This window comes from Phyllostomus hastatus, unplaced genomic scaffold, assembly GCF_019186645.2.
Source record: "Phyllostomus hastatus isolate PE091 unplaced genomic scaffold, TTU_PhHast_1.1 phas_contig_40, whole genome shotgun sequence".
NCBI classification, from domain to species: Eukaryota; Metazoa; Chordata; class Mammalia; order Chiroptera; family Phyllostomidae; genus Phyllostomus; species Phyllostomus hastatus.
This window is the reverse complement of record NW_025333872.1, coordinates 94658076-94679784: the sequence shown is the minus strand read 5'-3', so window position 1 is coordinate 94679784 and position 21709 is coordinate 94658076. Positions and strand designations below refer to the sequence as shown.

General features: G+C 53.3%; 1 protein-coding gene across 4 annotated transcripts in view; it reads left to right on the top strand.

Moving 5' to 3' along the window:
* EZR (ezrin) overlaps positions 1-21709 on the top strand; it is a 47330-nt gene that overhangs the window by 5843 nt on the left and 19778 nt on the right. For 3 of the 4 annotated variants that reach the window (XM_045844073.1, XM_045844071.1, XM_045844072.1), the window contains exon 3: positions 19955-20038. In XM_045844073.1, the coding sequence (XP_045700029.1) occupies positions 19955-20038 (84 nt within the window). Of the gene's footprint in view, positions 1-12251; positions 12375-19954; positions 20039-21709 lie in introns of those variants that run through there. The other variant, XM_045844074.1, reaches the window with a different exon arrangement.

Below are 21709 nucleotides of genomic sequence, written 5' to 3'. Positions count from 1 at the left end.
GAAGGAGTCTTCGCTAGGCGGAGGAGGCGGCAGGGACAGGACCAGGCTGGGGGCTGCCTCTGCAGAGGCCCGTGGGCGAGGGAGTAGGGCGAGTCCAGGGTTCCCGATGAAGGCCAGCAGGCAGAGAGAGGACAATGGAAGCCAGTCAGGCAGAGCCTTGCTTGTGGGCCGTGTCCGCCGGCCGTGTCTGGGGCTTAACTCCAGGGGAGGCAGCGGAAGGAGGAGACGTGACTGGATCTCCCTCTGGCAAGGTCACCGCAGCCGCCGTGCGGGAGTCCGCGGGAGGCAGGGCACCAAGGGTGGGGATGGCGGGCCGTGGGGGTGGCCCTGGGTGGCGGTGGTGCAGGTGGAGAGATGTGGACTCGTGTGGGAGGTGAGCGTGCCGGGCCCGGTGGTGGGCAGGCGGGCGGTGTCAGCCGGACTCCCCGTGTCTGGCTTGCACAACTGGACGGCTGGTGGTGCCATTCGCTGAGATAAGGAACCTGGAGGAGGCCCAGGCGTGGGAGGGAGGGCGGAGGGTTTGGTTTGTGCATTGGTAACTGCCACCGATGACAGAAGCCCTTGCCTTTCTTTCATTATTATAACCCCTGCCTCCCAAAAGGTACACAAACACCAGACTTCTGAAACGGCAGTGCAAGTTTCATCCGCACAAACGGAAAGTAATCCAGCAGCTTCTGAGGTTTCTCCTGAGTGTATGGACACACACACGCGCGCTCGCACGCACACGTGCACACACACACACACAGAGTTGAAAGTTAGGGTTAAGCCAGTGCGGTCGGTGTTCTTAACCTTGGGGGCCGTGACCGTGCGGAGACTCAGAGGTTCCTGGGTCCCACCCAGCACCGCCCAATGTCCACCCCTGCAGCCAGCGGGATGGGGCACCTGCGCTTTTAAAGAAGCTTCCCAGGTGGTTGTGAGGCGCCCCAGCGTTGGGGGGGCTGTTGATTTCCCCAGAAAAAAGGCAGGTTTGATGTATTCGTTTCTCTTGGACCCAAGCCGTGCGGCAAAGCCCCCAGACGGAGCCGGTCCGGGGGTTCCGTGTGTGAGCAGAGACCGGAGTCGTGGTGTGCTGCCGGAGCAGCGAGGCCCAGGCTGCCCCAGAGCGTCCACGCTCAGGCTGTGCCCGGAGTGGGCGTGGTCGCGCAGTCGGGAGTGGGCGTGGTCTCGCAGTCGCTTTCTTCAAGTTCCACCTTCGAGGCCGTGGTTGCCATCGTTGGTCTTGGAGCCTGGCCGGGCTGGGAAAGAGGAGACAGTGGGATGGTGTCGAGCTCCAGAGACGCAAGGCCAGCCCAGGCGGACGATAGCATCTCTCTGATTGGAGCTGCTCTGTGCCCGGAGCCCGGGCGCAGGGCTTGTCTGGCCGTGGCCAGGGGCTCCCACTGTTCGCTCTCTTGGCTTTTAAAGGGAAAAGGGGCCGAGGCTTCCTGTCAAAGGGCAGGGAGGAGAGCGCCCAGTGTGCTTGCTTCCCTCTCGTCTTTGGCCTTGGTCCGGCCACACTGACCTCTCCTGTTAGTGCCGGTCCTAAATCGTGAGATGCCAACTTCTCACAACAATGTGAATAGTTGTATTGACACCTGTAGTTTGGGAAGGTAAAACAGCATCACTCGTTTTAGTGAATTATTATAATTTTTCTTCATCTTCTTCTACTTAAACTTGTGTGTATCTTTGACAATTTGGATGATTCAGTACGCCCACTTTGTTTAGTGTTCAGTCATTTTAATTCTAATCTGAAACAGTAAACTTCAAAGCCTGCTTTCAAAGTCAGTGAGTGTGTTTTGAATTATCCCTTATGGGTTTCCCAAATACTTTAATTAGTTTTTAATTTAAGCACTAGATGTGTTTGCCACCGCTAATTAAATACAGAATATTTATTGAACAGACCAGAAGGTGGAATTATTTTCCTTCTGACATGCTTGACCATCCATGCCTGTGGACATAAAGAATAAAGATCTTACTCTAACCCCTGGCTGGCGTAGCTCAGTGGATTGAGCGCGGGCTGTGAACCAAAGCATCGCAGGTTTGATTCCCAGTCAGGGCACATGCCTGGGTTGCAGGCCACGGCCCCCAGCAACTGCACATTGATGTTTCTCTCTCTCTCTCTCTCTCTCTCTCTCTCTCTCTCTCCCCCCCTCTCCCTCCCTTCCCTCTCTAAAAACAAGTAAATAAAATCCTAAAAAAAAGTATACTTAAAAAAAACATGCAATACCTGACTATTTAAAAAAAAAGATTTTGGAAAAAAAAGATCTTACTCTAGACTTCTGTAAATAGTTTTTTTAAAGAAAAAACATCAACATTGTGCTATAAGGTGACTAAGGGACTTTTATTAAAATGAAATGCTTCCTATAGAGTTAATGTACACATTTTTCCAAATACAAATGTAAATAGCCATATAAAGAGCAGTTTCATAATCAACTACTTACCTGTACTTCAGCAACCCACTTCGCTTCTGTGAATCAATTTTGCCATCTGTAAAATGGGGGTGAGGTTTTTAAATAAAAAGAATGTTACATAAAATAAACAGAGACAAAGCTTGTATCTGTTAAATTCAAGTGGTGATTTATCTTCAGGCAGTGTAAGTGTTACATATGTCTTGTGCACCTTTGTCCCTGGAAATTCGTTGCACAGACTTTGCAGTGTAGCCTGTAGCTAACACTGAGGGTTCCGGTTCCCGGCTTGCTGTGACCCAGGTGGTCCGCCCGCAGGCCTTTTCGGGAGAACCGCCGCCGCAGGGGGCGTTGGGGCTTTTGGTGAAAGGGAGCCCCGTGACCTGGTCTGCTGTAATCCGCCGTGTCCTCCAGGTGTCACCACTCCCTTGGGGGTCCCATGGGTCCCTCCCTCGTTATTGAAACCCTGTTGTGTGCCATTACATGCTATATGCTGGGGCCATGAGGAGGGACCCCTCAAAAAAACAATGTATTTATTGGAAATTATGCGTTTATTCTTACATGCTTAAACTGCAGTCACCTTTAACCTGCTTTCCATTTGATGCAGTACAGCTTTTTCGAGACTTTCCCCCTCATTACTCAAAGCAGTTTTTGAACTCAGTGATTTTGATGCATGTTAGCGCTTCTGCCGTTTTTTGTCTCACCTCTTCCCCATCAGCGAAACATTTCCCTTTGAGGACTTTTTTCCCCTGGGGGAAACAAACAAACAAACAAACAAAAAGTCACTCGGGGTAGGTCGGGTGAATGGGGAGGGTGGGGCACGGGGTCCTGTAGTTTTTGCTCAGAAACTGCTGAACACTCAGTACGGTGTGGGCAGGCGCACTCCTAAATCACCCATCCTGAAATGGGCAAAGTCATTGAAAGAGTCTTCAAGAAAATTCACTGAAGCTGAGCACAGCCTCTCACAACACCACCAGCTGGCCCACTGATACAGGTGGGTTCCTACAACACTCTTAACTAGCCGGGGAAGCCTGTACTTTAAGGGAGCCACCCTCCAGAAGATAATTTGGGGTTTTTTGTTTTATTCCTCTCATATAAAAATAAGGAAGATAAGTTTTGCCTTTCACAGATTCTCAGTCTAATAGGGGAGTCAGGCCAGTTAACAGAGAGGGCATTACCGGGTAAGGTAGGTGGTAGGGTGCCACAGAAGACGAAGTTCTGCCCTGCAGAGCCGGGAGGTGCAGGTGGGTGTGGAGGGATGCCTCGCAGCTCACCTGGGCACTGCAGCTCACCTGGGCACTGGGGCAGAAGGGCCTTAGGCTGGTGGCAGCGGTCAGTTCTGGTTTCCTCTGAGGATGACCCACATGCCATTCTCTAAGCCTTTTTAACATCTTAAAGGTAAATGGCAATGCTGTGTCATAGGAAATGAAAACTACATGAACATAATTATCTTTTTAATCTGTTATATTGGAGAGAGCAAACCTTAAAAGCGAGATGGAAGTTCTGATCTTAACCTCACTTTATTGATAAAACAGAGGAACAAACACCACCTAAAGATGAAACCGCAGGGGCCAAATGTGTGAGATTTTGCTTATCTTTCATTAAGTTTGAAGTCACTCTCCACATCCTAATTTTTTTTTCTTTTGCCTGAGAGAAGGTCAGTGTAAAACTGTCTATATAAAAAAAAATTGTCATAACAGATATTGCAAACAGTTGTTTTTACTTGAGGATGAGGAGGACAAAAGCCAACTCTGGTGGTGGCCTGCTGTCGTGCAGGCTCCCAGCTAGGAACGGCTTTCACATTTTTGAAAGTTGTTTAAAACAGCAGGAACAGTAACACATGGCAGACCCCGATCATGGCCTGCGAAGTCCAAAACGTGTATCTGGCCCTTTACAGAAAAATCTGCCAACTCCTGCTTTAGGGCAAAAATAATTCTTGCCAAGCATTTGTTATACCTTATATATATTTTTAGAGAGAGAAGAGCGGGGGAGAGAGAGAAACATCAATATGCGGTTGCTGGGGGCCGTGGCCTGCAACCCATGCATGTGCCCTGACTGGGAATCGAACCTGGGACACTTTGGTTCGCAGCCCACGCTCAATCCACTGAGCTACGCCAGCCAAGGCTATACTTTATATATATTTTATGACTCAGTTGATAGTATTTGGAAGCATACCACTCGACTGTTCACAGTTTAAAAAAGAAAACAAAAAATCCCGGCCTGTGAGCCTGGACACGCATGGGGAAGGCTCTCCAAGAAGCAGGAGGCACAGTTGGTGCCGAGGTCAGATTTTAAACAACAAGGCTGGTGTCGGTGGCCCTTGTTTCCGTTGAGAAAGTCGTAGTGTCTGGTGTCACACTTTCTAAGCCGTTGTATGATGACAGGTTTTTGGCATATGCTAAAAAAAAAAACAAAACAAAACAGTAGTTTGTACCTGATACTTGAATTGGAAGGTGAAGGATACATAAGTAAGTTGCTTTTTTTTTTCCCCATCGGTGACAATTAAAAGCTAACTTGTGGCCTACTGTCCCGTGTGTGTGAGTTTCCGACGGTCCGGCAGGTGGTCGTGTGTCAGCCCCTAGTGTAGGCCGCCCTGTCCCAGCCCCCCTCGCTGCCCACCCTGCACCCCTGCTCTGTTTTCTTTCCTGGAACTCACTTCTGCCTACAGCAGTGTCACGGATGCTCGTTTCTTTGCCTTCTTCCGTCTTGTACGGCTGCAGCAGCAGCAGGGGCCCAGTGGTTTGGGGAAGAAAGCATCGTGGTCTGCTCCTAGAACAAACTTTATATTCTCGCTTCATTGGCAGATGAATGGGGGGGGGGGAGCGATCGGGTGAGCATGGCCGCCCCTCAAGGGGGCGCTCTTGGGCGAACATCCCCGCCTCCTCCACCGGGACACTGGGTCCAGGGACCTTCCCCCGCGGGTCTGAAGAGGCGCATGGGGCGGGGCAGCCCCGGGGACACCCCTGGGCCTGGCCCCTGTCCCCGCAGGGGACAGAGCAAACCCTGTAGACAACCCCACTTGTGATCACGGAAGCCGAAGCTGATGAGAACTCGCGTTTCTCAGGACCGCGTCCTTGCGTCCCGACTTGGCCCGACAGTCCGCAGACGTGACCCCACTTCTGTCCTTTTGCCACCGGTTTGGGCCCCGCCGCGAGACAGTGTGCGGGGGGGGGGGGGGGGGCATGGCTCGCTGCCCTGCCGAGAGGTGCAGGCAGTTCGTTCTCGGTCTTCGCCGGGTGACGAGGTGACACCAGCGGGCAGAGCGGGGCGAGCTTCTGTCCTCCCCCCCCCCCCCAGCCCGTCACTCTGGCACTGGACGAGGAGCCACGGTGGTGGCTCTCCAGGAGCTCGGCCTCACCTGGGTTGGGCGGCCAGCACAGCGCCGTGTGCTCCCCACTTCGGGCCTCCGGTTGTTTCTCGGGCCCTGGGTTCCGCGGTGGGGGGGGGGCGGGGGCGGTCTGTGCTTTTTCAGGTACTCTTTTGCCTGCTGCACCATCACCGGCCACGCATCTCTAGGCTCCTTGTGAACTAGGCCTCCGGAGGATGTCCAGCCTTGTTCCTTGTGCTCTTAAAGAGGAAACCGGACCACCAACCCCTCGGTGAGAGCCTGGCCGGGACCGTCGGGTGAGAGCCGCTTCTGTGGAAGGCTGTGCGTGAGAGTGGTGACCGTGAGCGTTTCGTCCCCTCGGTTACGCGACGACCGGGTGTTGCTGCTGCTGGTTGCGGTATCTGCTTGCATCACACGTTGCTATCTGGGCGAGACTCCTACGTGGGACTTGGATGGGGAGAGCGGGCGGGGACACCTGGTGTTGATTATTAGGGAACTGGCTGGACAGGGCCGCGCAGAAATGTGGTGTGGTGGCCGGCTGCACGGCGCATTGCCTGGTCTGGCCAGATCCCCTGTGAAGAGTGCTTTTGATGCAATTGGGGGGTGGGGGCGGTTGAATGCTGGCTACATGGGGACTGTTAAGGAACAGCTTTAAGTCGTGCTGCAAATAATAATGGTAGAAGTGTGTGTGTGAGGCTGCAGCAGGAGTCCATACTCATCTTTTTACCAGCCAAATGGTGTATATGACGGCCTTCAAATACGCCAGCAAAAAAAATTTTTATGATGGTGGAAAGCAGATGAATCGAGAATGCTAGAAAGTTAATGGCGTCAGAGCCGGGAGAAAAATACACAAGGACTCACTAAACTATTTTCTCCACTCACGTGAATGTTTCAGATTTTCCAAAATGAAAAGTTTTGGTTTTTTTTTAAGCATACTGTACCGGTGGATGGGAAAGATGCTGTCGCATTTCCGAGTCACCAAATGCTGGGGTCCAGGGAGGGCCACCGGGGGAAGGGCAGTCCCCTTCCCAGGCCTGGAGGCCAGAGACTGGGAGAGGAGGGCTGAGACTGGCTGGGGAGCCCGTGCTGCCTGCGGTGGGCCCTGGCGCGCCCTCCTCCGTGGGTCCCTGGGGCAGAGCCGGGGTTTCTCGGAGACCTTGGGTGTTCTGAGCAGTGAGGGGCGGACTGACGGAGTCCCACCTGGGCCATCGCTCCCTCCACACGCCGTCGGTGTCATTCAACGGCAACCTGCAGGCGCAGTTGCCTAGGAGCACACAGAATGGCTTGTTCCCAGCGGCCAGCGCTGCTCTCACTCCGTATTCCCACGGTTCTCGGGGTGGGGGAGGGGAGGGTGCCGTGACCCAACTGGAAACAGGTCATTGTCTCAATAGCAGCATTCTCAGAGCTGAGAACTGAAAGTGAACATCATAAATGTGGGGCCTCACTAGGTGGAATTCCGTGCAGCCACTCTCAGAGCTCAGTGTAGTGCGGGGCTGGGGCTGGGCCTGGGGCTGGGTGGGAGGAGGTGGGCCCTGAGCCCGAGGAGACACCCCCCCGCCTCGGAGCCGCAGGACTCGGGTGGGTGATAGGCCTGTGACGCACACGCCAGAGGCTCCTGGTCCCACTGGGGGACTGTGCACACAGTTACAGTCCCATCCCGGATGTGACAAAGCATCAACTAAACAGTTTTTTTATTTTCAACTTAATAGAATTTCAGAAATACAGAGTGATTTAGAAGTTTTATTGAAGTTTGCTTATTCAATGGGCTCTGTAAGCTTACCGATTCAGTTTGAATTTTTTAAAAACCTGCTTGGGTCTCTCACTCTTCATTTATGATAGATGGCAGACGTAAAGACTTCTTGGTCAAGTTCAAACGCATGTTGTCTAAGCTCACAGGGGAAATGTTCTTTAGCACTGCAGCCTGTTTCTGCACGTGTTAACTAGGGGTGGAGATTCCCTTTGGAAATGGCACAGGATTTGAGTGTGGTTTACTTTACACGTCCTTCCTCAAACAACAGGCTAGCAGGGGGAGTGCCTTGTTTCAGCATTCGCTTTTTCTCAGCCTCCCACGACCTCTACACTGGATTAGAAAGACTCTCGGCAGACTTCTAAATTTACAAAGAAAATAGTGATTTCCAGGTGGGTAGCGAAGTTTAGTCTATGGCTTTAATTTCCTATGCTTTATGAGCCTGGAATTAAAAACCATTGTAGCATGTGGTAGCCATCTCGGCCCAGCCCCTTGGTCCGTCTTCGACGGGACCCTAAGTCTGTGGGTGTGATTCACTTCCCCTCAACGAGCTGACCTGGTGCTGAAGTGTGTATGTCTGACTCGGCCGGGAAAACTGAAATCGCTCGTTACAGAATCGAGATGTCAAGCTCATGAGATAAAGAGAAAGTGATCTTGAAGGGTCGTTTCTTTTGCCTCTGCCTTGGGGTGGGGAAAGGAGCAGGTAGATTATTTGTTTCTGAAGAGTAATGGTTGCTTCTGCAGAACGTAACATTCTTTCATTATTTTGCCCTTTCCTGTGTAGAGTGGTGTCCACATGTTCTGGTTTCGTCCCCGTGTTGAAAGTACACACAGTGTGTGACATGCCCCATGTGGGGTCCGATTCCACCTGGAGACGCTCACAAAGAAAGGTCTCACGCATGGGCAGCACGGACCTGGCACGGGGGTGACAGTCACAGCCCTTTGGTTTGTCAGAACCCCAGAGAGCAGTGTGGGACCGCCTCGGTTCCCTGCTCCCAGGAGCGGCACCTGAGCCCGCGATCAGCACGGACTGTCCCCAGCGCGCTTTATAGTGTGAGGGGGGGACTGGCCATTTTTACATGCGACTGCCCGGACCGGTCCCCTCCGGCTCTCAGGGCCAGATTTCCTCTGGTTACAGTGAGTGCAGACAGGACTGGTTTGTCCGCTTTTCGTGTTGGTGAGAGGCCTTGGCTGACAGGAAGTGGGTCTGTGGGCCGGAAGTGGCTTTCTTGCAGAGGCAAAAGGAGCTACTTAGAAAGGTTTGGGATGTCATTACATGTTCTTGAAATTATGGGATGAATATTAGTTGATGTGGGCGTTTCCTTATGCATAATTTTATGTAATTTTTCACCCTGGAATTTGGGAATACAAACTTTTCAGAAGTTTAAAACCATTGACTATATTGAAAGATACAATTTCAGGAATATGAGTAATGTTGGTTTTTTTGTAAGATTTTTTTATTTGTAGAGGCAAAGAGAGAGAGAGAAACATCAATGTGGGAGAGAGAGAAACATTGATCTGTTACTGGGGACTTGACCCACAACCCAGGTAGGTATATGCCATGACTGGGCATCGAACCAGCGACCTTTCGGCTTGCAGGCTGGTGCCCAATCCACTGAGCCACACCAGCCAGGGCAGGAATAATGTTTAAGAGCTATACAAATATAAATATTTTTAGGAGCTGATTACCAGAAGTTGAGAAAGTAGTGTAAACCTTTCTGGGCCTCAGTTTCCCCAGATTTTGAAAGAGGGTAGTCAGGCTAGGATAACTTGACACTTCTCACCAAGCAGTCCCGTTTAAAATTACCCTACGGAATAGTTACATCGTATCACCGTTTTAATTATGCTGCTCATAACATGTATTTGTAAAATAAGTGTCATAAAATGTAACACTGTTACATTTTTATTTTGGCCTATTATTATTATTACTATTATTTTTTATTTTAAAGAGAGGAAGGGGGAGAGAGAAAGAAGCATGATTTGCCGTTCCACTCATGTGTGCATTCATTGCTTGATTCTTGCATGTGCCCTGACCAGGGATTGAACCCACAACCTTGGCATATTGTGATGACTCCAACCAGCTGAGCTACACAGCCAAGGCTGGCCTCTGTATCCTTAAATTGTAACGTAACCTACCTGAGAAAAGCCATTTGGAAATTCTAAGACCCAGCTTTCATGTTCATACTCTGCCCTGTTGGTATCTACTACATACGAAGAATTTAGCTTTTACGTTGTGAGCTGAGCCTAAGGGTGGTGGAGGACAGCAGCTCAGAAAAGGAGGTGAGGGTGTGTGGTGTTCCTTCCCCTGACAAAGTGACCCTCAGAGCTTCTTCAGGTGACGTGGAACTCGTTAAGTGAGGTGGGTGCCCACGCCACAGTGTCACGACTTTCTGTCTGGGTGAGAGGCATGGGGCTGAGGGGGGGGGCTGGCACACCCACCCCCCATTCCTCCACGTTAAAGTTCATGCCCACACTTCCTAAAGCGAAATAAAGGAGGGCCATGCTCAAACCGAACCGAGAAACTCCCCTAGACGGTCACTTGGTTTTTATGAGCATGAAGCTGGCTCCCTTGAAGTTGAACTCTGTAGTTTGGACCTTGCTTTCCATTAGTAATCAGCACATTGAGCAAACCCGAACCCATGGCTACATTTTTACACCTCCATCGAGGGCGGGGCGGGGTGGGGGGAGGAGGGGAGCGGCCAGGAGTGTTCCGGCGAGAAAGGGTCACGACGAGAAAGGGTCACGACGGCGAGAAAGGGTCACGACGGGCCTGAGCCAGAGGCACTGGGTGGTGGTAGGTCAGCGTAGTTTCTGGACAGGTGCCACCCGTGGGGAGAGTCATTCTGTCCCTGCCAGCCTCCGTCCACTCGTGTCCTAGCTTGGGTTCTTCTTGCAGGGACACAGCCACCATCCCGAGGGCCGGGTTGGCCGGGAGCTCTGTGCTGGGCACCGGGGGGCCAGAGAGCAGCTGTCCTGGCACCACACCATCCCCCTCGGTGACTTTCGGGACCTCCTGTTCCCAGAAGCAGCGTACCGCCCGGCCACAGTCCCCAGGGGACTTACAGGAAAAACCGAGAAAATGGGCCAGCACTTTGACCATATGGGAGTTGCCCAAGTGGACTCTTGTCACTCTGACATTTGATGGCTTTACTATTCCCACTGCCAGGCAATAAAAGATGGGAATGTCATCCTGGTGTTGAATGATTATATGAAAACCCGATCAGCACATGGCACGGTCTCTGTCCGCTGGCTGGGCCGCAGTGCAGGCGAAACGAGGGAGGGGTTAACCTTGGAAGAGAAGACAGTCTCCAGTGAAGCGATTGTGCATCATTTACACTTAAGATACAGAGGAGCTTGAATGAAAGGAATAGCAATATTATTGGCATTTTCCATTAGTTTACAGACCTGCCACAGGACTCATTTATTAGTGAGGCATTTTTATACTGCTAGTCCACCTTCTGTAAAGGTCAAGAAGCCTCAGGGAGTCCGGTGTGAAGAGCTAGAGCTTAAACAGGTATCCGTGGAATTTCTGCCTTTGGGACCGGCCTGCCCTGGACCACAGTGACGCGAGGCTACTGCCATTGGTGGGACCGTGTTTGAGGAAGGGGCCTCTCGCCTGAGGCGCAGTGTTGACCAGGTCTCTGCCCGTGCCCCAGCCTCGTGTATGGGACTTCACTCTGTCCAGTGAAAAATCGTGTTGTAGGGACCACGTTTCTCTTCTACTTCTCTCTGAACGATAGTGATGTTTTGAAATATTGATGAATACCGGCCTTAGTGACATGCTGGCATTTACTCGGACGCCTCTGTTAGAAGAGTTGCCCACAACAGGGCGCTTTGGGGACCACCATTCTTGGGTGAAAGTCAGATGCTTCTAAGTGTGTGTTAACCAGCAACCGGAACCGTGGGACGCACAGTCCTTGGCTTTGCAGTGGGAACTACTTTCATGTACTCTTGTTTACGTACACACTGTTACAGACAGCAGCATTGTGAACTATAAGACAAAGGATCGTTCTAGTGATTGGTAGAAACAAAGTTATCTTTTAAATAGTAGCCATCCCTGTAACACCCTGGGAAGGGTTGGTGATGTTGGAAAAGAGCTAAAAAAAAAAAAAATCCCGCTTGCCTCTGGGACTGTCCAGTGTCACCCCCTCCTTGGCTGAAGTGCCGGGGCTGCCCGTCTGCACCGGCCCGAGAAGTTGGCTGACGAGTGGCAGCGTTTCCCCGGGGGGCAGCTCCGTGTCGGCCAGCCCTTGTGAAAAGCGAGCCCCGAGTCTCAGCTCGCGCTGCAGTTTACTGAGTTTACTTAGTGTTGTTCGGGGGCTGGCGTTTCTCTCTCCGAGGCAGGGGAGCAGGGTCCGGAGAGAGGACGGAAAGAGGGACCCATCCTTTGGGACCCAGAGTTCCACTGTGGAAAACCTTCCTCTGCGGGTTCAGGTCTGTAGTCCGCGAGTGTGAGTGACACTTGAGTGAGCCACCTTCCTCCCCGTAGTGGAGCCTACGTAGAAGCAGCAAGTACCTTCGATCAGCCAGAAGGAGTCGGGGCCTTTGGCAGGTTCAGGGTGCTTGCTGCCTGGTGCCTGAGCGCAGCGGCAGGGCGGCCTGGGTGCGGCCTCGCCTGGGAGCCGGGGCAAGTGGCAGAGTCACGGGCCTCGCGCCAGCCTCCTGAGTCAGGATCTCGGCCCCGGGCCCGGGAAACTGTTTCAACAGGCTCTCCCGGTGGTTCTGCTCACTCGGGTCAGAGAGGCGCTGCCTTGGCGGCCCGCGCACCGCCGGCCCGGGGAAGGGCACCCAAGGGGCGCTGGCCCTGTCTCCCAAGCCCCTGCACAGGGGAGCAGGCCTGGGGTTGCCACGTTTCCTGGTGCAGCAGTGAGCGGGGCTCGGGCCGGTTGGAGTCACCCAGCAAAGCCTGAAATAGGTAGGCGGCGATCGGTGAACCAGGCGGGGGCTTCGGGCACTCGCATCGAGCACCAGCTGTGGCATGCCCGGCGCCACTGCAGTTAGACGTACGACCAGAGATGCATTCAGTCCCTGCTTACAGCTTCAGGAGAGAGCGTGATCTGCTTGGGAGGGCCCTGAACAAGAGCTGGGTTCTCACCTCTGCTTCCGGGGCCGCCCCTCGATTCCGGTGCAGACGTGGCTGGGACGCAGGGCGGCTCCGGGAGAGTGGGCGCGCCCACCGGGTTCTCATCGGTTCCCTGGTCAGCGGGGCCTCCTTCCTGGGGGCACGGACTGTCTCTCCTCTACCGGTTGAAAACAGTGAGCTGAAGTTGAATGTTAGTTTCTGAAAAATTTATTTTCTTTCATTGTTTTCCCCCTAATTTTTTTTTCCCTTACCAATGTGGCCGTAGGTCATCTAGTAGTGCACAGCTCACCGACAGAAGCAGTCTGACCAGGCAGCGGAAGGTTGCCTGGCAGTACGGAAAGGGCGAGAGCTCTGGCTGCTGCGGCAGGGTGGGCTGGGAGACCTCGGGCCGAGGGCTGCACTCTGCGTGTACGAAATGTCCAGAACGGGGGAATCTGCGGAGACAGAACCCGGATTTGTGGAAGCCAGGGCCGGGGTGGGCCGGGGGGGGGGGGTCACAGGAGTGGCTGCTGGTGAGCACGGGGTTTCTTCAGGGGTGACGAAATGTTCTAAAACGAGGTCGTGCTGTTGGTTGTGTCACTCGGTGAGAATGCGGGGGAAAAAACAACTCACTGAACTGCACATTCTGAATGGGCACACTGTACTGCTGTAGATAGTATTTCAACAAAGCTGTTATTTAAAAAGAACATAGTAGCCCAACATGAGAGTCAGAATGCAGTATTGTCTCCGTAATTGTTCAGCTGAGCGAACCCAACCGGCATCTGAAGACGCGTTTCCAGTTCATTTCTGGTCCGCCGCGAGAGCCGTGCCGTGCCCTACGCCCCTGCTCTCCCCCCCCCCCCCCCGTGGGAGAGAGCAGACTGGAGCTGCTTCCTGTCAGTGTGTCTCCAAGTACGTTTGAAAGTTCTTACCCAAATATCTGAGAGCTTCTCGGAGTTGCTGAAGTGGCACCTTGGGAGGAGGGCCGGGACGCCGGGGAACGGCGCTGACGTTTGAAACGATTAGGAGAGGTCAGGCTCCCGGCGTAATCTCGGCGGTGCCTGGAGAGCCCTGCGCAGGCTGGTTTTTGAGTAAATGCAGGTGCGATGATAGTGCAGGGGATTAGTCCGTTATCACGGGAGCCGGTGCCTGCAGTCCACACGTTCACGTGTTGCCATCGGACGTTTCCTGTCTGTTTTAAATGGTCTCCCCGATTGCTCAGGGAGCACACAGAGAAACCATTGCAGCCCCCCCACACACACCCGCAGTGTCCTGACCGCCCACCCGCAACCCCGTCCGGGGCGTGTCCACGAGGACGGGAGCGGGGCTGGATGGCCGCTTGTCCGTCGGGCGTCTGGTGGGATTGGTCTGGAACGTTTTCCCTCTTGGCTGGGTCTTGAGCCCAGTTTGAACTTATTCTGTAAAAGATACGGTTGGAGAGGTAATCTTAAACCAAGTTTAAAGCGTTTTGGGAGGAAGCAGACACCTCCCGAAGGAAATACTGCCCAATATTTATTTACCAAAATGAGGAAAATAATAGAGGGAGATAATCTGACAGCCAAAAATTCAGCCATCGGCATGGGTTAGAGGTAAAACATAATATTTCGTTGTTACCTCAATGTCTTTTTTTTTTTAAAAAATAAGCTCTTAGAAGGCATTTTAATAATATGCCATTTTGGAAAAGTTACGCTGAGAAGACTCAGAAACCGTACTTTTCAGAGTGTGTTCTGGAAAAGACTGGTCCTCTCAGGCAGTCCGTGGAAAAGCAGCCCCTGGGGGCAGAGCAAGCTGGGAAATTCAGACTGGGGCCTTGTCCTGGGATTTCACAATTTGCATGAACACAGCAGAGGCACTCAAAAGCCTTTCAGTGAAAGAAAGAAAAGAAACAGAGAACCTCAACTTCCGTGACCTTGCTCTGCTGCCGCCCCCTCCCCCGTGTATCACCTCTTTGTCACTGTCTCTCTACGTGCAGATACTCATGCAGGGAGCTGCACAGCCCCTGAAGGGCACTCCGGTGATTTCTGAGTTACAGCATGCTGGCCTTGGAAGGTCCAGTACAGATACAGTCCCTTCCAGCTACGAACTCCTTCCAACTGGGCCCTGCTGGGGCCAGCCCGGGGGCCTGCCTGTCTTGGCATCCCTCCACTGCTGGAGGGAGCCAGCAGAGCAATGGTTTTATTTTGTGTCAGCAGGACGTATTGTTACTGGGTTTTGTAAAAAAAAAAACTTGGGGTGTAAACACCTCTAATTCTCTTTTTTTGTTGTTGTTGGAGATGTCAGCTGCATTGGAGCAGTAAGACCTGCACTGCTGTGCTCCCCTGGGGGGCGGGGAGCTCTCTCCCCTCCGGGAAATGTGAGCATGGGGCCGAGCTTTTCTTTTGTCCGGGATGGCCGATTCCTCTGTTATTTTCTCAAGGTCCTCCTGGGCTCGCAGCTCTAATCCTCAGCTCTAATCCTCCCACCAGGCCTCTGGACTTCAGACCTCACATTCCAGAGCTAGAAGGACTTCAGGGCATCTGGGCCCAACCTGTCTTTTTGCAGAGAAGGGGTCTCGGCCCAGGAAGGGAAGTTACCTGTGTGAGGTCCTCAGGAGGTTACAGCCAGCGCCAAGTCTCAAACCCAGGGCTCCTGGCGGCCATGCTCCCTGCCTGCCGCCATTCAGGGAATTTGGCCAGCCCTCAGAATCACTTGAGTGGCTTTAAAAATACAGGTTCTTGGGCTGAGGCCCAGAAACTCAAGTGTTTGTAAAGCTGCTGTGGGGACTCAAGCGACTGGTGTGGGACAGCTACCCAAGGTCCATCTCTGCGTGTTCAGCCGTACGTGGCTCAAGGGCTGGGGCTGTCTGACTCCTCTCTGTGTCCCCAGGGGGCGTCTGACTGGTGTTTGTGAGTGCGTGAACCGTGGGCCGCCAGGTGTCTAGGAGCCAGGGTGGGCTGGGGCGGCAGGGAAGGGGAGCTGTGAGGGATGGTCCAGCAGTGTGCAGGACAGTAGCCCTTCATAAGAACAGGCCTTCGAAATTTCAAAAAAAAAAAAAAGATTTTATTTACTTTTTTAGACAGGAGAAGGGAGGGAGAGAAACATCCATTTGTGGTTGCCTCTTGTGCACCTGCCACTGGGGACCTGGCCTGCAACCCAGGCACGTGCCCTGACTGGGAATCGAACCGGCGACCCTTTGGTTCTCAGGCCAGCACTCAATCCACTGAGCCACACCAGCCAGGGTTCAAATAAAATTTATTAAAAAGTAGATTATTAAACCAGAGGGAGGATAATGAAGACTATGACAATTAGGTTTTCATTATCTTCATTAACTAAGGCAAGGGAATGTTTATGTGTCGAATCCTGATCTTAAACAATATGTGCATTATATACTCAGGTGATCTAGAGCAAAATACCTGTGAAACTCTAGACGTTATTCTTGGGTTGGCAGGGGAACATGCACAGCATTTTGCTTAAATTTGAGAAGTTTTACCAGCCTGTTTTGCTCTTGTTTTAGAAATAAAACTAAATTCCTAGTTCTGGTTTTAGGCATTTGTCTGTTGCATATACTGATATTTTAGTAACAGATCAGAAATTTACTTCTACTGAAGTGAAAATACAGCTCACCTACTAAGCTAGCCTACTGTGTAGGGCAAAAGAAGAAAAGTTTTCTGCTGACTGTAGTCTGCATGACACACACGTATTCACTGGAACCCCGTTCCCTCGAGGTGCGTCAGGCATCTTCAGTACCAAGTTTTCCCGACGTGTGTCTAAAATGAAGTCGTTTTATTCTAAAATCCTGACATAGTGCATCGCTGTAGAAACACCGCATTATTTTTTTTCTTTTATTGTCCAGTTACAGTTGTCCCCGTTTTCCCCCGTTGCTCTCCCCTGCCCCGTTATTTCCCCGCAGCAGGCGTTGACTCCCACACCTAAACTTATGCGTGCATTCCCGTTGTACATGGTGGGGTGTGGGCACGTCTGGTTCCTCCCACGTCCCGACCCTGCAGAGCGCGCACTGCGACGGCGCGTCCATGCTGCAGACGGAGTAGCGTTTGGCGGGGAGACGGGCGCTGTTACGTCATTGTCTGCGCCATCGCCCTCGCGGCTCCGCGCATGCGCATGTGGGGTGGCGGTTACACCGGCAAACTTGGACTTGAATTACCACCGCCCCCTCCAGACCAAGCAGAATGGAACTTTGGAAAGGTTCCACTTTCAGAACTTCGGAGTGGAAGTTAAAAGAAAGGGCTCCAGTATTTTGGCAAGCCTGAGATGAATGATCACCGCCTTTCAGGGGGTGGTTCTCGGTGACTAGTGCACGCGCTACCCGCGTGCAGTTTGCCTCCTCGAGATCCAGGCGGACGTAACAAGACGATAAAAATTGCAAAGCGTGTGCTCTTTGCCCCACTCTCTCTGCACGTTGTGTGGGTGGTGGGTTCAAGCCCGTGGTCCTCCGGCCTGTTGTGGGGCCAGCTCTCACCCAAGTACGTCCAGGTCACGGAGGTAGTCTCTGACCGTGGACACTTGTCACGGGCTGTGAAAAGCAGAGTGGGGGTTTAGATAGGCCTCCCTAATTTTCAGAGCCTGAATTCTTTTAAAGCCCCTGGATAAGTGGACCCAAAAAACGGAAGCCAGCTTCAGCCGTCTCTACAAACGTGGGACCGTTGAGCGTGCTCGTGACTGAGGCACTACCGTGCTGTGTGGGGTCCTGAATCTGGGTGGGAGCCTCCCCTGTCTCCCAGAGCATTCGGAATCCTGCGTGCGTGGGCGGGGCGTTACTGTTAGACGGCCCAGTGATGGGGACGCCTGTGTTGAGTTTGGTGCCGCACATCCCGCAGTCCTGGGGGTGGTCTTGCAGAAGGAAGGCTTGGGCCGCCCCGAATACCAGCCGCACCCTGGGAGAGACACCACTCGGGTGATGACCATCGAGCGACCCTGAAGGTCGAGCAGCCTGGCCTTTGGTCAGGAACGCTGTTCATGTTGTTTGGAGCTCAGGAGCTCGCCCATGTCATCCTGTGTGGACATCATGCAGCACACACTAGAGCTGGCACACATGCACACGGATTGAAATTAGCTTGGAAATAAAGCCACAAAAGGTGCTGAGATCAGGATATTTAAAAGTTAAACAATGTGAGTTTTCTGCCGTCGAGCCTGATACCAAGCAAAGCTTCCACAGCAAACACATACGCCACAGTGGAGCAGAGCAATGCCATTGAGCTTCTTGATCTAGAGAACCGCTAAGAACCCTAGATGTTTAGAATTAAATACAATCATGTACAAATGACAGAACATTCAAAGCAAACGTGGAAAATGAGATGTAAAAGCAAAGATTATTTTCCTTGGGAGGAGATGACTTGACATTTTATGTACATTAAACCGATTGAGGTTTGCGCAACTCCCAGCCTGGCCGTGGTTCAGCGTTGCTATCTGCCTCATAAAGCAAAGTGGAGGGTTTGTCTTTGGGAGGGCTGAGTGGTCTTCTCTGAAAATGCCTCCTACATAGTTGGGGGAAAAAAACCAAATGTCTTAAAGTAGGAAGATACATATACATACATATATATTTAAATTTAAAAAGTAAGATGTTTAAAATATATATATAGGATTGTCAAAAATTCAGTCCCAACAGTAACATATTGCATACTTGATAAGTTAATACCAGAAAGAGGGTTGTAGAACAAGCACTGTGTGTGAACATTCGCACATACTGATGAAAACCAACGCGATTGTGTGATCTTAGTGGAGTTTCTGAACATAAGTGTCTGGGACGCCCCGAATGAGAGCTGGGCGCTGCCCCTGTTGACAGGGCCGGTGGGCCGAGCGGTGGGGAGAGCCTGTCTGCTTCCCGTGGCTCGTCCCGTGTTACTAGGTGCTGCAGTGTCAGGAGAACCTGGCCCACCCCTTGCTGTGCCGTCTTCGAGGGTCTGTGCCAGCCCTCGTGGCTGCCCTTGGGTGCCGGAGCACACGGAAAGGAGTCTGGAAGGGCCAGGCAGCCTGACCTTGGCAGAATGGCTTGCGTGGGCGCTGCTGGCGGTCGGATGGAGTCCTCCTGCCGGCAGGCGTAGATGGCACAGGTCATGCGGACCTCTCACTACGCTTAATTTCTAGGAAGGCCGCTGCCTTCATACTGGCTTACGACGTCTGCCCTCAGGGAAAGGATTCCATTTACCGGGCATCTGCTCTTCCAGAGAGTCGTGTGAGGTTGGAGTCACGGATCAGCCTGACTCGGAACTCCAAAACAGGTTTTTCTAAATTCCTTTAATCATTTTGCAAAGCGGTTACAAATTGGTGTGATGGCCACTTTTTTTTTTTTCTGTTCATTACTAGCTTTGGTTTCGGGAAGTGACATTTTCTCACTGGTGGCAAACTTAGAAATGATCGAGGTTTAGCACTTAGAGTCTGAAACCTCCTGGTCGTAAACTCTGGTCTTGTATGGTTGTGTTACCCACGGCTGGGGCATCTGGTTCAGTTTCCGCGTCGGTAAATAGCGGAGAGAGAAGGCGCATCTGAGGCCCCGCGTCTGCCGGCAGCCCCCCACCTCCCACCCCCGTGTCCGCTGCAGTTTTGAGTGTGATGTTCCCGGTGGGCTTACCTGTCAGTGTGTGACCTGGAGCTGCGTTTGTTACTGGAGTGTTCGACTGTGGGGCTGCGTTTTGCTTCTCTAAGATGCTCCCTTATATTACGTTATGCTTCATGGCAGCCGTTTTGCGGTTTATTTTTACTTTTTAATTTAATACCTGGGGCTATGTGTGTATTAATCTGAGAGAGACAGACAGATATCAATGTGAAAGAAACAGTGATTGGTTGCCCCAACTGGGGATTGAACCCGCAACCCTTGGGTGTTCTGGACGATGCTCTGCCCACCTGAAGAAGTCAATGTGTGCCTAATCTTGCACCGCAGCAAACCTCAGTGCTTTAGTTTGTGGGCTTGAGATCGGAGGGGAGACTTTTGGTTAAGACTGGGAATTGGTGCCTCGTTTCCCTTTGCTAGTAATGTCCACCGAAGACCCTTTCAGACATACCGGTGTGCATCCAGGCCCCCCTCAATGACTGCAGCCTCGAGTGCCAGGAAGAAACATGATTCGTAAAGACCGATTTGTTCCCGAAGTCAGAGCTGACGTGAGGCGTCGTGCATGCGTGTGCACCATCGTGCGTGGTGTGGGGAAACACGCTAACCATGATCGAAGCATTTTTGTAGAAAAATGGCCTAGACCGAAGCGTGGATGTGCTTGGCTAGTGGAGGGCGTGCGTGTGCATTCCCGCTGTGTGCAGGTGCCGACCCCGATCGGCTGTCTCCTGTCAGCTGTGTGTGTGCATGCACACACGTGTGGTGAGCAGCGTGAGGGAGGAGCACACTCGTGCATGTTGCTGGGTAGCTTGGCCTTAAGGGGGAAGGCTCAGGAGGTGACTGAGAGAAGAGACACTCGTGTGAGTGTGATGTGTCTTGTTCTGTCTCCTAGATCAATGTCCGAGTCACCACCATGGACGCGGAGCTGGAGTTCGCCATCCAGCCCAACACGACGGGAAAGCAGCTTTTCGACCAGGTGGGCTCCTGTGAACTTCTACGTCAGCGTAACTTGTTTGCTAGGCATGTTCCTCGGCTCGCCACCGGCTTCTTTGGTAGAACAGACCCTTTTCCCCCTGCTGGGGGCCCACACTGGGAGCTCCCCCTGGGCACCCCTCCGTCACAGCCCCCCCCCCCCAGGGTGGGGAGCTCAGGGGACACCCACGTCTTCGGCAGCACAGAGCTGCACCCAGAGCTCTGGCCACCCTGTCCCCCCGGGGTCTTCGTGGTCACCCTGCCTGTTTCCTGCTGTCTTCTGGTCTGTGGGCTGGGTGCAGCGGGGGTCAGACACTCACTGCCCGAGGGCCCCAGGGGACCCCAGTAGGGCACAGGTTCTGGGGTCGCCCTCTCCCCAGCCCAGCCCCCTCACTGAGCTGGCTCAGACCCTCGACCCTGAGTGGGACATACTCTCTCGGATTTCTTCTTGCGGCCTGAAGGCGGGGAGCATTGTAGAGAGAACAGCGAGCCACCGGCCAGGCTGTGATGGCCCTTCCGAGGGGCAGGTCCTCAGAGTGAGACCAAATGCCTCGGCTGAGTCAGGGCGGCTCTGGGGCCGCGGGTCCAGCAGGGCAGCGACAGGACGGGAGGCGAGTTTGCAGGTCCCTTGCGCTGCACCTGCGCCCCTGAGGCCCCGGTGGGGGGAGGCCGGTGTTCTGCACCCTGGAACTGGCCTGGAAGTCGGGTGGGCGCTGGCAGGGAAAGCATCCCGGGAGGTGGTGGGATTCTAGCAGATGCAGAGCATGTGGGCGACTCCTCTGCGCTGCCCAGGACCTGCCTCGCTTTCCCCCCGCCCCGCCCTCGCTGAGCCACCCCGGGGCGACAGGTGACAGGGTGTGCCTGTGCTAGGATTCCAGGTCCCTCCCTGGCGCTGCCTCACCCAAAGAGGATAAAAGTATTTACTGCTCTGGGTGGGGCTGGACTCAGGGTGAAATTCTAAAGGTTTCTCCAAGGAATGACCCCTGGCCACGGGCACCCGGGTGGGGGTTGACTGGGAGTGGGGGAGGGGCGGCCAGGGGAGAGCAGTGGAGGGCACGGGGACATCTGTAGTAGAGCGATAATTTTAGAAAATGGAAACACTAAATAAATAGATAAATAAATAGAGGTTCCTCCCGAAAGGCATCCTTGAGGTGAGTTCGGCGGCGCCAGCGGCCCTGCTGGGAGGCGCAGTGGCTGGGGCACAGACGCGGTGGGTGGCCGCGGTGCCTGCAGGCCCCTGTCCCGGGTTGCACGGAGCCCTTGTCTGTAACGAGTGGCGGCCGACCTCAAGCGACTGACTTGTGAGGCAGAGGCAGGAAGCTCCGTGTCGGGAAGGTTGGAAAGTTCTGGTGTGTCGGTCACTTAGCTCCCCTCGCCTCCGCCTCCCACCTTCCCTCCCCTGGGCTGCTTTTTGGAGGTGGAGATGGCGTGAAGAGGCCACTCAGAGCTTGCGGGGCTTGCTCTGCTCCGGGGGGGGCCCCTGGTGTGGGGGCGTGGAAGGGAGCGGGGCTCACCCCGGCTCCTTGCTCTCGGGCCTCAGCACCGCACGCTCTTTTCTAACTGTGCGCCCCTGTGCCAGGCAGGGATCTGCCGGGCACTGCACCCCCCGACCTCCCCCCCTGTCCCCCAACAACAAAGCCCCCTGAACCACAGGCTAAAGAGAGGGCGAGGCCAA